Raw genomic sequence first — 17200 nt, 5'->3', positions numbered from 1 at the left:
GTCTCTGATTTCAGCATGCCAAGCTGTAACTGTGGTTCTTCCAGTCCTGATTAACAGAATAAGACCTCTGAGATTTGATGGTCTAAAAGGTTAAAGAAAATAACAAGCAGCATCTTGTGTAGCTATCCTTGACAGCTCTTCAGACTAGCTCAGAATTTATTCTGCAGCTACAGGAGCTTTAGGTGCTTCCATTTAAAGTAGCAGAACACAGGGATCTGTGCTGTCAGCATGACCTCCTTTTCTGCCTCTACAGCCATCTGTCTGTTTGTAGGATCATCTCTCTCTCTCAGGCATCCTGTTTGTCACAGTTACCCCGGTGCACTGTCCTTTCTTTCAGCCTAGCCTGACCTCCACAGCAGAGCCCTCTCTACCTGATTGCTGAGCACTGAGCCCACAGCATCTGCTCCTCCGTTCTCTCTCCCTCTGGCTCTTTGCAGGTGCAGCCCTGAATGATTAGTTCATACCCACTCCAGAATCGGTGTGGCTTTGCTCTTCACTTGCTATCCTCTACCATAACCAAAGTAATTCTACACTCAAGGGGCCACACAATCACAGAATATGTTAATTGGAAGGGACCTGTAGGGATCACCAAGTCCAACTCCCTGCTCCTCACAGGTCTAGCTAAAATTAAACCATATGACTAAAAGTACCATCCAAATACTCCTTGAACTCTGACGGGCTTGGTGCAATTCCCCAGGGAGCCTGTTCCTAAGGCTGCCCACCCTCTTGGTGAAGAACCCTTTCTAATGTCCAATCTGAATTCTGATTCTGTCCAATCTGATGCAGTTTCATTCTATTTCCTCATATCCTAGTGGTGGTCACCAGAGAAAGGAGATCAGCAACTTCTCCTCCGCTGCCCTTCTTGAAAATGCTGTGAACAGCAAAGAGGGTACCCTCAGCCCTTCTAGTATGTGAGCTATACATACTCTTAAAAAAAAAAAAAATCTGACTTTTCCTCCCATCCCACTAGTTCAGGAGTGCAGCTGCACATCCTGAAATGCCACTTCAATATTAGTAATGGAAATCTATCCTCTAGCCCAGAGTACCTGTTGCTCACCACCTCTGGGATGTTTTGTGTAGTGCCTCCATGGTCAGGAGGAGGCACCCATGGGTGGCTGCCCTGTAGGAAGGAGCTGTATGTGTCTTCTGCGGGCCTTTGGGGTGAGGGTGCTGATACTTCTATACAATGGTAAGTAATGTGATCTGTGTGCAGAAGACGAATGCCATGTCTCTTTTCTGAAACCTTACTGTGGTTGTGAATGACGTGTGTTTGTGTATTAAATCTTTCCATATGTTTAAATGTTTCAATATGTTATGCAGCAGGCACTTTGTGTGGGTAAAAGGCAAGTAATGCCACGAGTCAAAACTACTTAAAAGACAGAAAACAAGTTAGCAAACAAATACATGGTTTGTGCAGCATCCAGAGGTAAAGTACAAGGGCTTCATGATTTCCTACTAAATACGAAGTTGATCAGTACAGTAACGATGAAGGAACATGGAGGTGGCTAAATTTATAGATGACTCAGTTACTGAGATCTAGAAATGTCTGTGAGGAACTTCAGCAACAAAATTGCACAGTCATGATGTCCATTAAATTCATTGTCACAAAAAGCAAAATCAAGCACACTAGAGAAATTAAACCTTCTAGACTCCCTGTAAGACCAAAGCAAAATCAAGCACACTAGAGAAATTAAACCTTCTAGACTCCCTGTAAGACCAAAGCAAAATCAAGCACACTAGAGAAATTAAACCTTCTAGACTCCCTGTAAGACCTTAATAGTTGGCAGGGTCAAATTTGGATGTCACTAGGTACCCTAACTGAAAATCTTTATTTGGTGCAAAGCTAATCTTAGGTTATATTATAATGCATAAAAAGATAGGGTGGAGAATAATACAGAAAAGACAATTATCTTCTGTACTTCTGTGAATCTTCTGTACTCCTCCTTGTATACTTCTTGCTCATCCCAGTGGACACAGGGAGAGATGGCAGCAGTTCCAAGGGACTAAAGAAACTCTCCTCTGAAGGAACAAGTGGTAAAGACATGGGGCTTTCTGCCTTGGTGGGGACATGACGGATGGGAATGTTCCCTGGAAGTGCACATGCACAGGGATGATTGCAGAAATCAGAATGTTCCTGAACACACAGAGTGAGGATTCATACAAAATGAGAACTGCAGTGCTACTGAAGAGAGGAGATTTATTTAATGTAGCAGCTTCTGAGAATAGTTGGAGAGGGCTGCACAGAGACAGGGATCTGTGTTCAGAATGCACCTGGAGATGAGCTGTGTCCAGGTATTTGTTCCAGGTAAGTTGAAGACTGCAGTTTTCAGGAGCCTGAGAAGGATATTCCTTATACTGGTCAATGGAACTGAGGGATTTTTTCATTTGCAATGCTATTTCCAGGAATGCATTTCAATGTGATAGAGCTCTAGTAAGGAGAAATACCTGGAAGTGACCTGAACAGCATGCTTCCAGTCACCGTGTCTGCAATGTCAGTCACCCTGCTACGCGGTTCTGGTGCACATGGTTTTTGTTAGTGAGAGGAATGATGTGCCAGGCTGTGTGTTTAAATCTTCTGTCTGTGCAGCTGCTACTGCAGGCTATACAGAGAAAGTGGCCAGCAAAGGACTTCTCAGCCTCACGAGCACTTGGATTCACAGAGGCTTTGGGCAGGTGTGTTCCCTTAGCTGGGCATGGGGTGCTACTGCACTGGGCTGGGAAGGTCGCTGCCCCAGCTTGGGGTGAATAGGGGCTGGGGCATGGGCCGTGTTAGGGCACTGTGTTGCTGCCTCACTCACAGTTCGCAGTTCAGTCTGGAGTTCATGTGCTATTCTGCTTTATCTCTGAATTTCATTAAAAAACTGCTTGGGGTGTTGGTGTGCATGGGTGTGTGCAGTGAGTCCATGTTTCTGGAAATGGCCTAGCTGTACAGCTCTGCTCCTTTGTCCTCCTGAGAATCAACTGCTGCAACTGAAGAGAGGGAATCTGCCCCACAGCACATCAGGAGCAAAGCTATGGAGGGCTGCAGTGCTTCACGTGGTCACAGAATTGGCAAACTGTAGGCTGGAAGGGACCTCTTGAAATTGTGTAGTCTAATCACACTTGTTCAAGAATGGTAAGCAAAAGCAGGTTTCCCAGGCCTGTATCCAGTTGTGTTTTTGAATATCTCTAAGGATGGATGCTCCACAACCTCTTTGTACAACCTATTCCAGTATTTGACCACCCTCACACTTAAAACAGTGTTTTCTTGTGTTCAGATGAAATTGCCTGCATCTCAATTTGTGCCTCACATCCTGTCACTGAGCACCTACTGACAGTGTCTGTCTGACTTCCTCTTCTTCATTCCCTCCCATCAGGTATTTATTTATACATATTGAAAATATCCTTCCCCCACACTCAGCCTCACCTTGTATGAAAACAATTTAGTCCCTTAATCATCCTCACAGCCCTTCACAAGACTCAGTCCTTCCCCATTCATCCCTCCCATCTGCCAGCAGCTGCTGGCCCTGCAGCTTGAGCCTTCTCTTTCTTCCCCTTGTGCAGGGGACGTTCCCTGCGGGGTGAGGGGCTGCCAGCAGAATGCTAACAGCCAGGCTTTGTTCACAGCCTCAGCAGGGACAGCTCAGCTGCCTGGGCTCGGACTGCGGGATGGCAGCGAGAAGCAGTGTTTTCATGCCTGTTAGTGCTGCAGACAGGCCCCTTCCCTCTGCAGCTGGCACTGTCACCAGTGCTGCCTGGCCGGCAACCCGCAGGCTGGCATTGCCCCTGCAGCGCCCGGGCACTTGGTGCCTGGAGAGATGCCCACAGACCGCACTGTGCCCCAGAGCCCTCCCTGTCGCGTGGCATAAGGACGAGGCTGCTGGTGTTGGTGCTGTGCACCAGGCGGTGTTCCCCAAGTGATGTGGGTAACCACTGCTAAAATGATGTCTGGGGTGTGCAGGCACCAAGGTGGCAGAGGCTGAAGCCTGGGGAATGCTGTGAGTGTCGCTTTGTCCCAGTAGCAATGTTGAAAAACAGGAACAGATCACTTCTGTTCTGGATGCCCCAAGCAACAAGACTGGAGGTCCTGGTGTGGGGGAGCTGTGTGAATGCTGCACAATGGATCAGTGAGGAACAGGGTGCTCCTTGTGAGCACTTCTGGGACCTCAGCAATACCAAGGCATCAGCAGTGCCTTCACAATTACCATTGCCTCGAGAATGAGTGGGGTTTTGTTTCTTCTGGCTGCACAGAATGCCCCAGAACACCTCCTGGGCCCTCCTCACCTGTGCCTCCTCCCACCCTCCCATGCTGCTCCCCATGGCTCACTTGCAGCATCCCTTCTGTGCACATGGACTTGCTTCCCAGGGTCTCCAGCCATATACCTGTTCCATTTTGCACAGTGATGGTTTGGTTTTAGTCTGGAGGGACCCTTTTTTAGCCAAACTGAAAGAAGACAAGTTCAGGAAGCAGCTAGAGATGCCAAGTACAAATAGTTCTGCTGAGAGCTTAGAGCCACTCTCACTTTGGGCTGAAAGCTACCTTCTGGGCTTATCTGTCTGGTTAATTGCTAACAGCTGAGTAAAACATTCCAGTAAAGTGGGTTTGATTTAAAGCCAGCCTTCCTTCCTTCCTTCCTTCCTTCCTTCCTTCCTTCCTTCCTTCCTTCCTTCCTTCCTTCCTTCCGAATTCCTTCCTTCCGAATTCCTTCCTTCCTTCCTTTCTTTTGATAGAGCTATTTTAGAAGGACTGAAATCTGCCTAGAAAGAGCCAGTGGGAGGTTGTGGAGGGTGGAAAGAACAACATTGTCAGAGAGCAACAGTTGTCTGAAAGATGTGAAATTAAAATAGGTGTTCATTTTCAGTGAAGATATATGGACCTCCAATCTATATGAGGGATTAAAACCTATGATAGTCTTAAACCCTATAAACTATATATTCCAACAATTAAGTTCTAAGTGCCTGGCTTGTTGAGTGGATGTAATGTCCAGAGGTAGGTATTTTCAAAGACTGTAATCAAAAAAGGTTCTGTGCTGTCTGCAGTGACCAGGGAAGTGCTGCAGGAAGGTGCCGTACGTTGTCCTGCATCCCAGAGCCATCTGATGTGGGCATACAGCAGTGGCTCTGCTCCTGGCTGTCAGCATGGCAGACACTCACTACCCTTCTTTCTAATAAATTAATAGGGCCCCGGAATTATGGTAGCATTTTGCCAAATACCTGTACAATGCCCATGCCAAGGTGAGCACACAAACTGCTTTTTTCCACTCCCAGCATCTTGCTTGCTCTTTGGCATCTCCTTTTTCTCCCTAAATATATAGAGAGAGCAGAGTCCTGTCTTGGTTCCTATTTGTGCCTCTGACAGAAGAATGAGAATTCTTGTTGTCTAGGTATTTCCCATAGCAGCGTCTTAGGAGTGCACATTTGGATTAAAGAAAAATGCTTTGTTAAAGAAAAAAACTGCTATGAATGAGTGGAGACTTGTTACCAGTGCTGCACCACTCCAGGGAAAGCTGAGTTGGCACCCACTGACTGGCTCACAGAGCCTGAGGTGCCTGGGGTGTGGACAATGCCAGAGACACCTCTCTGTGGTAGCTGCGATGAGGCAAGGCACTTCTGAATGGACGGGGATAATTTGTCTGCACCAGTGTTTACAAACACAGCCATCTGGCACAGCTCAAAGCGCCTGGCTCTGTGGACTTCAGAATATGCTGGAGATGAGCGTGCTGATCCAGAAGAAGGATTTCCTTCCTTGTTGTTGAAAAGAATTTGCTTTGTTCTATGAGACTTGGGTCTTGAATGCAAATTGAAGCCTTGCAATCAAACCCATGCTGAAGTGGAATTCTTGAGGCTAAAACATCAGTAGCTGGATGCTGTCTCATCAGCTGCTCTCATCCTGTCTAATCCCTTTTCTTTCCCCAGGCCAAAGAACTCTCCATCACCAGAGTGACACCTTGGATACGGTGATCCTGGTGAATCCTAATGTGGACAGCATTGTGTCTGAGGTAAGGACCAGATGTGCCATCAAGTTCTCTCCACATCAGCTCTCCTGCCCTTGCTTGACATGGAGGTCATGATCATCACAATTTGCACCTTTTGGAGAGTGCAAACCTGCTGCCAGTCTGCTGCAAGGTGTGGTGAAAAGGCCAGGTGTTCTGGTCTTGCCAGTAACCAGGATATACACAGTAACTCTGATGTGACATGGAGCTGTGTCGGGCAGACAGTAGCAGTGTCTTCCCTCTTCAATAAGCAACTTTCTTGTATGTAGAAAACCTAGGCTGGCTATTTGTGAATAACATGTGAGTTATCACCTGTCCAGGGGATTGGGATCCTGGGTGCTGGTGTGGAGTACAGGTAACTTCTAACTGCAGCCCTCTGTCTCATGGGAACAGGTCCGCTCACTTGTGTGTGATTCATCAGCTCACAAACTACTGATCCTCTGTGGTCAGAGCTCAGATCAGGAGGGAGACTTGATCCTGCAGACCGGGACCTTCACTTACCAGAAGTTTGCTGAGATACTTTCAGACCCGGAGGTGAGTGTGAGCTGTAATCCAGTAACATCCCCTCCTGTTCAGAGTGCACGGTAGAGCAAAGCAGCCTGTGCCCTCCTTCAGGTGGCAGATTTGCAGACAGATGGGTTTGAAATCCAGCAAAAATCTGCATACCATAAATAATTCATGTTAATGTCTTGGGAATCTTGCTTTAACTCTCTGTCTTAAGTTTTCCAAGACCGAGGCATGGGTGATTCCTTTAAGTGTTCAGCTTGAAATAACCTTCCAGACTGGCTCTGCAGGGGACAAACACTCAAAATTTCTTAAAGCAGGTCTTAACATAACTGTGGGCAGCTAAGAGAGGCCATCATCACCCTAGAAAATATGAGTATTTCTCTTCATGTCACAGTCAGTCCACCAAGCAAGTTCACAAGGTTCAGAATGTTCATTAGATGATGAAGGATTGAATAAATGCTGATTAAGTAACTACATGATGATGACATAACTACAAATGTTGCTATTTAATTGCAGAATTGTTGCATCATTCAGTTTGGAAGGGCACATGAGAGGTCTGTAATCCAGCGTCATGCACAGAGCAGAGTAAGCACTGAATTTAGACAAGTTTGTTCAGGGATTTGTCCAGCAAGGCCTGGAAAACCTTATAGGGTATCTCTGAACCTCTGCTCCAATGCTGATCATCTCAGGTAGATATATGATAGCTTTTCTGACAGACTTTACATTGTTGGCACTTGTTGCCAGTACAGATATGCTACTCTGGTTTTTGAGAAGCTCTGTTTCCACTGATTGTGTTGTTTAGAATGTCTCCATCTGATTGAATATATAGTTGCTGCAGGAATGGCTGGATGATACTTCAACAATTGATATTATTATTGCTGTAATTACATCAGCAAATATGCTTGCCTTCATTTATTTAAAGCTGATTGTTCTGATTTATCTCTGGTATCCATTTAAATGGACAGAAACTAATCAGTTAAGGGCTGTCTAAGCAAAAGAATACAGTGTAAAGACGTATGCAAATCTCATTTTGGATACTTAGGAAGTTGAGGTGTAATACTTCTTCAGTCAATATATGTTCAGCATAGCTGTAAGGCACCTTGGAAATTATATTGACCTTATTCTACTTACTAATCACATAGCATGTCCCCAACCCTGTATGTGTAGCAAAGATGGAGTCATGACTTTCAAAATAGGTCCCAGGAAAGAAAATTATTCTAAATAAAAAAGAAAATCCAATGTCACTAGAACTGCACAAAGTACTCTGTGGTGGTTGACTAGCCAGCGAGCAAGGCTAAGTTCAGACAATGATGCTTAGCATTGAAAAGGTTTTCTCAGGGTTAGAATTCACAAATCACAAAAAAAACCCCGCAACCTGCTACTTTTGAGTCCAAGCCAGGGACTGATATCCCAGATTTAACAAGAAGTAAGGAAAGAAAACACAGTGGTTCCTGTTTTTATTTTCTTTCCTGAGATCTTGTCACAATACACGCCCAGCAGTCAGAAGCCGTAGCAACCCCTCAACATTAAGAATTTCAAAACAGAGCATGGCTCTATGCATTGATTTTCCATGGGCTTTCAAACTATTTCATCTACCCCCTATGTTTCCTGTTGGTAAAGTGCTCATGTTGTCTTCAGTATGTCTGCATTAACTACCTTGCTTTTTTTTTTTTCCCCCAAGTGCTATATAGGTCTCAGAGCTGTATTTGACCTTTATTTGTCTGTGCTTATCTCATTAGGTCACCCAGATTCTCAGCAACACTGATTCAGATACCAAGGCCTCTCTTACCGTGTCGTGCCTGGGAGAAGGAGCCTGGAGCAACCTTGGGCATCCGAGATTTCAGGACATTATTAATCTGAAACTGAATCCTGATCCAGTTCTGCCAGAAATGGATGGGGTGTCTGAATTTGCAGAATATGTCTCTGAGACAGTTGACGTGCCGTCTCCATTTGATCTCCTGGAGCCACCCACCTCAGGGGGTTTTCTGAAGCTTTCTAAGCCCTGCTGCTACATATTCCCTGGGGGACGAGGTGATTCTGCTCTCTTTGCTGTCAATGGGTTTAACATCCTTGTGGATGGTGGCTCTGAGAGGAAATCCTGCTTCTGGAAGCTGGTCAGGCACCTGGATAGGATTGACTCAATCCTGCTCACCCACATTGGTGCAGACAACCTGCCCGGCATCAATGGGCTGCTGCAGAGGAAAGTTGCTGAGCAAGAGGAGGAACAATCCCAGGGCTCTACCAACTACAGTGACTGGATGAAGAACCTAATTTCTCCTGAGCTAGGGGTGGTTTTTTTTAATGTTCCTGAGAAGCTGAAGATGCCTGAAGCCTCCATGAAAGTAAAGAGGAGCATTGAAGAAGCGTGTATGACACTGCAGTATCTCAACAGACTGGGCATTAAATCAGAGCCTCTCTACAGGGTGGTGAGCAGCACCATCGAGCCCATCACACTCTTCCACAAAATGGGAGTGGGTAAACTGGACATGTATATACTAAACCCTGTCAAAGACAGTAAAGAAATGCAGTTTCTAATGCAGAAGTGGGCTGGTAATAGTAAAGCAAAGACTGGCATCATTCTTGCAAGTGGGAAAGAAGGTGAAATTTCTGTTCCCTATCTCACATCCATCACAGCCCTAGTGGTATGGCTTCCAGCCAGCCCAACAGAGAAAATTGTAAGGGTTTTGTTTCCTGGGAATGCTCCTCAAAATAAGATACTGGAAGGTCTTGAGAAACTCAAGCACCTGGATTTTCTGAGGTATCCAGTGGCTACTCAGAAAGATATCACTTCTGGAATACCTCCACCTGTGCTGAAGCAGACCAAAATTAAACAAAGAACTGACAGTAAAGAGAGTCTTAAATCTTCCCCCAAGCCATCTGTGACAAAGCAAGTCAAGAAAGAAGAAGCAGTTGAGGAGGGGATTAAAGAAGTAAAACCAGAAGTTGTAAAGGATGCTAAAATTGAGAAAAAGGTTAAAGAACACACAGAGAAAGTTCCTGAGAAACCTGTCAAACCTGAAAAGATAAAGACAGAAACAAGTGATGCTCTCAAAGCTGAGAAAAGAAAATTGGCAAAAGACAAGGTTGGAAAAAAGCATCTCAAAGAGAAAGTGTCCAAATTAGAGGAGAAGAAAGACAAAGAAAAGAAAGAGATTAAGAAGGAGAAAAAGGACTTAAAAAAAGATGATGGAAAGAAAGAAGAGAAAAAAGATTCAAAGAAAGATGATAAAAAGAAAGAAAACAAACCAGAGCTCAAAAAAATTTCTAAACCAGACTTGAAACCATTTACCCCAGAAGTAAGAAAAACATTGTACAAGGCAAAACTTCCAGGCAGACTCAAAACTGAGAAGATCAAATTAAAACCTGAAAAAGAACCTGAAAAGGTACCTGCTGACCTGAAGACATTACCAATGGAGAAGGCACCTGTAGAAGTGGATCCAGGAGAGACATCCATAGTGGAACAGAGGTTAGTCCTGTCTTCACCAGAAGATCTTACAAAGGACTTTGAGGAACTGAAGCATGAGGAGAAAGGGGCCTTGCAGTTGACTCAAGAACTGTCTGATATGGAGGCTAGTGATAAGGTTATGAGAGCACCTGAAGCAGAGATAAAAGACTCTGTTGATATGACTGGTCAGAGTTGCCTCGAAGTGGATCTGATTTTAAAAAGAAAGACTCCTGAGCAGAGAGTAACTACTACTGATATGGAAAAAGAACCATCAGCAGAGGAAATGGCAGTCCCTCAGCTGGAGCTGAGGGAAGGTCATGCTGAAAAAATAGAGGATGAAAGAAAAACAATCGATGAAAACCGTGACATAAGATACTGGGAGGGAGAAGCTGAGCAGGGCAAGGACATTCAGCTATTTCCTGACAAAGAACACCTGCCATCACATACAGACCTCTTGGCAAAGGGTGCTCAGCCACCAGCATTCAGAGAGGAAGAAAAGGAGGAAGAGGAGAAAATCTCTTTGGACAGAAAACAGAGAGAAGCAGAAACTTGTGGAAAGTATATTGAGGGGACTGAGGCACAGGAAGAGGATGAGAAGGAAAAGAGAGAAGATGTGATAGAAAAGGCAGAACTGGAAGAAAAGGAAGAACAGCACATGAAAGCAGAGGAGAAAGTGGAGAAGAGTAGAGACTTCTATGGGCTGAATCAGGATGATAGGGAGGACAAACTGTTTACCATTACAGAGAAGGAAAGAGAATTTAGTTTCATGGATGAGAAAACCAAGTTACCTGGAAAGGACATAACAAAGGAAGAGTCATATCTGAGCAGCCTGCCAGTCCCACCAGGAGCAACAGCAGAACATGTTTCCTATATCCAAGATGAAACTATCCCTGGCTATTCAGAAACGGAGCAGACCATTTCTGATGAAGAAATACATGATGAACAGGAAGAAAGGATCCCACACTTGAAGTATGATGTCAGTGCCTATAACATTTCTGTTCCTGACCATCCTGGCTCTTTTGAAGCAGTACATGGAATACAGGCCGTGCCTCCTGCTGACCTTTCAGCCAAGGGCTATGCTGGCCAGGAGTCTGAAATCCTGGCGTATCCTACAAACATTGTGGCAGCACCTCTAGCTGAGGAGGAACACATATCTTCTGCTACCTCCATTACTGAATGTGACAAGCTTTCATCTTTTGCAACATCAGTAGCAGAGGATCAATCTGTTGCATCCATAACAGCACCACAAACAGAAGAGACTGGGAAAAGCTCTTTACTTCTGGACACAGGAAACAGTATGCCCTCCTCTCGGACTGAAGCGACCCAAGGTCTTGACTACGTTCCCTCTGCTGGCACAATTTCTCCCACGTCATCCTTGGAGGAAGACAAATGCTTTAAATCTCCACCCCCTGAAGATTTCCATGCATTAACAGAAGGAGAGAGGAAACTGGAAACTCAAAAAAAGGATCCTCATGAGGAGGCTGAAGATGAAGAAGATGAAGAAGATGGGACTCCAAATATTGAGATGCCTGAGAAACTCAGAGGGCATTACCCCCATGCCCCCATGTTTGCTCCTCAAGGATGCCCTGATAATGTGATAATCAGTGTTCCCACACAAGTGGTGCCTTTATCTACTGAAGAAGCACCATTTTCCCAGGCTGACTCTGCAGAGGCTGAAGAACGATGCATGAGTCCTGATGACAGCACAGTCAAAATGGCCTCTCCCACTCCATCTGGCCCCACCAGTGCAGGGCACACACCCTTCCACCAGTCTCCAGTGGAGGAAAAGCTGGAAACGGTAGATTCAGATCTGTTTGAAAAACAAACAGATGCTGCTGCCAAGAAACTGGAAGGCCAAACTTCTGTTGTGGTGAAGGGAGCCAAGGGTGAACCTCTCAGAGAAGACGAGGCATCTGTGGCTAAATCCAGACACAAAGGAGAAGTGCCTGGACCTGTGCAGCACGAACTGGTTTTGAGCAGTGATGTTCCAGTGTCTCCTGAGGAGGAGGTACAGGAAGAACCAGTGAGGAGGGAGGAGCTGCCCTGGCTTTCTTACCACAAGCAAGACACGGTCGTGATTGGGGAGGACGAGGAGCATCCCGAGATGCCCCGTGCCAGCACAAAACCAGAAAAAGAGCCAGGAACTAAAACCATGGCAGAAAGCTTAACAGGATTTTCGAAACACTTGTCCTTTGAGCCATTTGCAACCACAGGAACTTCTCTAGGAAATGTGGATGTTCCACAGTTCACAAGCCAAAGCGAATCTAAAAATGACAGATCTTGGCAATTTTCACCAGATGGCATCAAATCACCTTCTTTTACAGAAGAAAGTATTGGTAAAGAAAAATCCTCAGATATTTCTAAAGGAGTTACTGCTGAAGAAGGGAAACTGCTGTATTTCACAGGAGACACCTCAGAAGAAGAGAAATCTTCTCATGTTTCAGTTGAAGACATTTCCCCAGAAGAGATCAAATCCATTTCTCTCACTGAGAGTTCCAGCAGGAAAATCTCTTCAGATGTTTTTATTAAAGGAATTTCCCCAGAAGACATCAAAGCTCTTAGTTTCACAGAAGAGATATCTGCAAAAGAAAAAACTATGTCCAAATGCACTGACAAATTCCCTTCAGAAGCTGTGAAATCCATAGGTTTCACAGACCAGAGCCCAGCTACATATGAAAAATCACTGGAAATTTCTGCCAAAGAACTGAAAGAAGCATCAAAATCTTTTCCTTGCCCAGAAAGTAGTTCAGTTAAAGACATGTCACCCAGAGATTCTTCAACTGAAGAAATGTCTCCAGATGACAGCAGTTTATTTTCTGCATCAGAAAAGGGCCTGTTGAGGGGAAGAACTGTAGGCTTGGACTCTCAAGAAGTATCCCCAGATGCAAAGGGCTTCCATTTTACAGAGTCTAGCCCAAGTGAAGATAAAATATCTTCACACATTTCTACTGAAGATATAAAATCTTGCGGGTTCAAGGAAACTCAAGAAAAAAAATCTCCAGAAATGGATAAGTTTTGCATGAAAGATTTAAGTTCTGAGAAGAAAGTGTGGTTTCCAGAAGAGGTAGAAGAGGTCCCTGTTCAGGGAAGGAGGCAGATATATGACAAAGAGAGGGAGAGTACATTCTTGGATGAGGTACCAGAATTTGAAACAAAATCCCTTCCTAAAATGGGAAAGGAGGAGAACCTGTCTCCTGCAGTGCCTGGAAGCCACACCTGGAGAGAAACAGAAAAGGAAGCATGGGGTTCTGCATTTGGGTATCTTCAGGAAGGGAGAGACAGTGGGAGAGGAGGGCAATTACCCAATGAGGAAGAAGAGGAGCTTCACCATGCTGAAGACAAACCCATGCTACTGCAAGCAGAAACTGAATGTTTAAAGATGGAGTCATTTGATTACAAAGAAGACACACAGAAGAGTGCCAAACCTATGTCAGAAACAAAGAAAGTGGATGTGGTTCCTGCTGACATCACTGTCCCAGAAAGAACACAAAGGGAAGATTCTCCTCTATCTCCTCAGTATGTCTCTGGTGAGGAAAATCAGGACAAAGCTTTAACTGGAAACAAAAAAGGGCAAGAATTGTTGTTGACCTCTAAACAAGATTTCTCCTGCTTAGATGATGAGAAAGCTGTCCTAGATAGCTATGCAAAGTCACTAGACCAAGTTCTGACGACATCTCCCCTGCCTGCAGCAGGAAAGGAGATTGAGGCACCACCAGGAGCAGAGAGACCTTGCAAGTTAGACCAGTGCAAGCCACCTTTGTGGGAGGATGTCCCATCAAAGACAGCTGAGAAGAAATCGGACGTCAGTGATTTGTATCAGGAGATAGATTACAAATACAAGTCAGATAGCAGGCAAGAGGATGACTGCAAATCCACTGAGGGTCTGTATGACTCAATGGGAATAAATGAGCAGACAGCAGCAGCATCTACTCTGTTGCAATCTACAAGACCAGCAGAATATATTGCAGAGTCCACAGAAGAGAGTGCTGAGGTGTCAGGTGCACACTCCCCTCCAGGACAAGGCCCATGTCAAAAAAGCAGTGATGCTGTGGACTGTGCTGGAGCTGTGGGTGCTACCATCCAAGAGGTGTATCCTCCAGAGACCTATTCCAGGAGCTCCCCTAAGCCTTATTCCTATGAGGAAGGGATCTGCACACAGAGAGATGATGACAGTTCCACAAGACAAGAGCCAGAAGAAAGAGAACCAACTCCGTACCCTGATGAAAGAAGTTTCAAGTATGCTGACATCTATGAGAAGATAATTGTGTCTGGAGTGGGACCCTCCCCCTTCACAGCCATGAGTGCACACAGCCCAGGTCACACTGACAAGGTGCCAGTGACAGCACTGAACTCTCAAAAAGGTCAAAATTTTCATGTGTCTGCAAAGGAAGAAGAGTCCTGCCTTTATACCTCTGCTGAGAAGGAGTTGTCATCTCCAGCATCCCCTAAAGATAAAGCAGATTCAGTCTTTGACTATAGAGACATCCATGAAAGATATTTGCCCTTGTCTGAAACAGGGAAGCCTAAGACATCAGAAGGACAGGAAAAACTGAATGTGTCTTCTGCTTTGCCAGGAGAACTGGACTCTGCACTGCACCCGTCATCTGCAAGTGCAGCATTTGCCTCTCCCACAGTCACAACTGACACCTTTTATCAAGGGAAATCATCCACCTATATGGATGCTGGTTGTCCAGATGAGAACATAATTTTGTCTAGCCAGGAGCAGGTATCTTTGTCCCTGAAATCTGAAATCCCAAATCCCAAAGATACATACTATGAGAAAGCAGGTCGAGGGGAAGAAAGTGCAAGTGACTCAGAGCTAGAAAAAGGTGCTAAGGAGAAGTCTGAAAAGGAGTCTAAACTGCACAGCCCTGCTGAAGCTGCAGGCACCATCTATGCACACATCTCAGCCATCAGCAAGTTCCCTGTCTCAGACCCCTTCCTGCAGAGCAAGTGTCAGGAGTCCCTTTCACCCAGCTCTACTGCTTCTTCTCCCTCTGGTCCAGGCTGGCAAGAGGAATATGGAAGTAGGACAACTACATCAGCTGCTGTTGTGGAGACATATGTTGCTGGTTACAGTGACGTGCCAGACATGGACAGAGATGAGCAAGCTTCAGGAATGTGCCATGTAAGACAAGATTCTTCACAAAAGAGAGAGGTTGATGAAAAATCCACAAAGGAATCCCATTTCTGGGTAGCAGATTATCCAAGTGCAGCAGTGTCCTCTGAGTGCCAAGAGCAAGCCCTATACCTGAAATCTGCTTCCAGCAAACAAACAGAGGAATACGAACAGGGCCCAAGGGTAGAGAGCAGAGGGATGGATAGCTCTTCTGAATTTGAAAGCCCTCTGCTAGGAAAGAGTGAAACAGCCAGCATATTCAGACATAAGCAAACCTCAGCAAGCCATTTAGGGGATATTTCTCTTTCTTTAGAGTCTCCTTGTGCTTTGCTCTCAGACCAGGGAAACAAAGATGAGTACTTGGAGGTTTCTGAGAAAATCAGCAGCCTTGAGTCATCTTTTCCTAAATTCTCACCGCTGAGTCCATATGAAGAAGACAAGGTGTTCTCCAAAGGTGTGGAGAAAGAGTCTGTGCCCCAGCAACAGCTGAAAGATGACTCTTCCAGCCTGTCAGAGGAACCTTCCTCTGAAGCCACCACTCCTGTGATACTGACTACAGCAGAAAGTTTCTATTCCCATATGCTTTCCACACACACAGGTGCAGGAGTGGAAGCAGGTACCAGGAGTGCTTGGGATGTGTCTCCACAGGTTCCAGATAACGCTGTGAAAATACATACAGCTGAAACCAAAGACTTCATCTTTGCTGAAGAACGTGGTTCTCCATTTCCCTGTGGCACGGGTGACCACACCTTGCCACGCAGAAAAGAGTGCCAGGGCTCAGAGCCCACACCATTCTCTGCAGAGCAAGAGCAGCAGCCCTATGGTAGCAGCCCAGAGCAGAAGGCACCATTTGCAGAACAGCTGTTGCCACTGACATCTCTCCCTGATGTGTTGACATCATTTTCTCATCGTCAGCATGAAGATGAAACCACAGCCAATGGTCCAACAGAGGTGAGCACCAGTCTGCAAGCTTTCCAAAGCACATACCATGCAGCAGAGGCAAAAGATGAAAAAACATGTCCTGATTCTGACAGCAGTTTTTCTCCATGCGCAGGCAAAGAGGAAACAGAGAGGCAAAGCCGCCCTTCCTCTCTGATGTCCCCTGAAAACAGTTTCCAGCCCTTTTTCCCAGATGTGCAGAGGGGTGAAAAAACAGAGGACTGTGGAGATGCTTCCCATGACATGGAGACCCATTTAGGAGGCAGTTCTGATTGTGGACAGAAATTTTCCTCATGTGAATACAAGCAGAGAAAGGGAGAACTCTCTCCCTCATTCATCAACCCAAGCCCCCATGAGCTCTCTGAAGACAGTGACCTGTCACAGGAGGAGGGTCACCCTTCAGTGCAGGGGAGACCACCCCACACTGGGAGCAGTCCCATGCAAAGTGCCACACTGGACGAAACCCCTCCAACATCAGTGAGTGATTCTGGAACCTCCCAGTCAGACTCAGATGTCCCACCTGAGACTGAAGAATGTCCATCCATCACAGCAGATGCCAACATGGACTCGGATGAAGATGCTGATTTCCTCCCAGTGGACAAAGCTGTGGGGAATGCTCATCATACCAGTTCTAGGTCCAGCCATGATCCTCAGCCTGTTCCAATGGTAGATCCCCATCCCCACCCTCCTCACCCTGATGTCTGCATGGTAGACCCTGATATGTTGGTAAATGAGCAAAGCATGAACAGAACTGATAAAATTTCCAAGAAAGACATAAAAGAAAAGAACAAAGGTGTGAGGAAGCCTTTGAGCAAACCCAAATCTTCCTCACCTGCCCGGAAATTAGATGCAAAAGGGAAACGATCACCCACTCCTGTGAAACAGTCATCAGACAAATCTCCAAAATCTGTCACTGCCAAAAAAGAAAGAGATGGAGGAGAAAAGCCCAAGCCACGCAGTGTGCTGATGCCAGAGGATGAGTTATCCCGGAGTAGTCACAGCAACCCTGGCAAGAGCCTTGTTAATGGCATCAAAACAAATCCCGGTAAGAAATCCTTCCTGAAACATGCATTGTCTCTATAGGTCCACCACAGAGAAAAGCACTGGGTTAAACACAGCAGAACAGAGAACAGGACTTCCCAGTCAGGCATAAAAGGTTACAAGCACTGATAAGGTTGAGATGTATAAAAGGTTGATAGGAAAGAGCAATAGAGTCCT

At 45.6% G+C, this 17200-nt stretch overlaps 1 protein-coding gene across 2 annotated transcripts in view; it reads left to right on the top strand.

The window, feature by feature from the left end:
* MAP1A (microtubule associated protein 1A) overlaps nt 1-17200 on the top strand; it is a 56538-nt gene that overhangs the window by 34328 nt on the left and 5010 nt on the right. For both annotated transcript variants that reach the window (XM_032123055.1, XM_032123056.1), the window contains 3 exons: nt 5896-5978; nt 6366-6506; nt 8219-17027. In XM_032123055.1, coding sequence (XP_031978946.1) covers nt 8369-17027 — 8659 coding nt within the window. In that variant the 5' untranslated portion in view covers nt 5896-5978; nt 6366-6506; nt 8219-8368. The remainder of the gene's footprint in view (nt 1-5895; nt 5979-6365; nt 6507-8218; nt 17028-17200) is intronic.

Source organism: Corvus moneduloides, chromosome 13, assembly GCF_009650955.1.
Source record: "Corvus moneduloides isolate bCorMon1 chromosome 13, bCorMon1.pri, whole genome shotgun sequence".
NCBI classification, from domain to species: domain Eukaryota; kingdom Metazoa; phylum Chordata; class Aves; order Passeriformes; family Corvidae; genus Corvus; species Corvus moneduloides.
The sequence above is the reverse complement of the archived record's forward strand: the minus strand, read 5'-3'. Positions and strand labels throughout refer to the sequence as shown.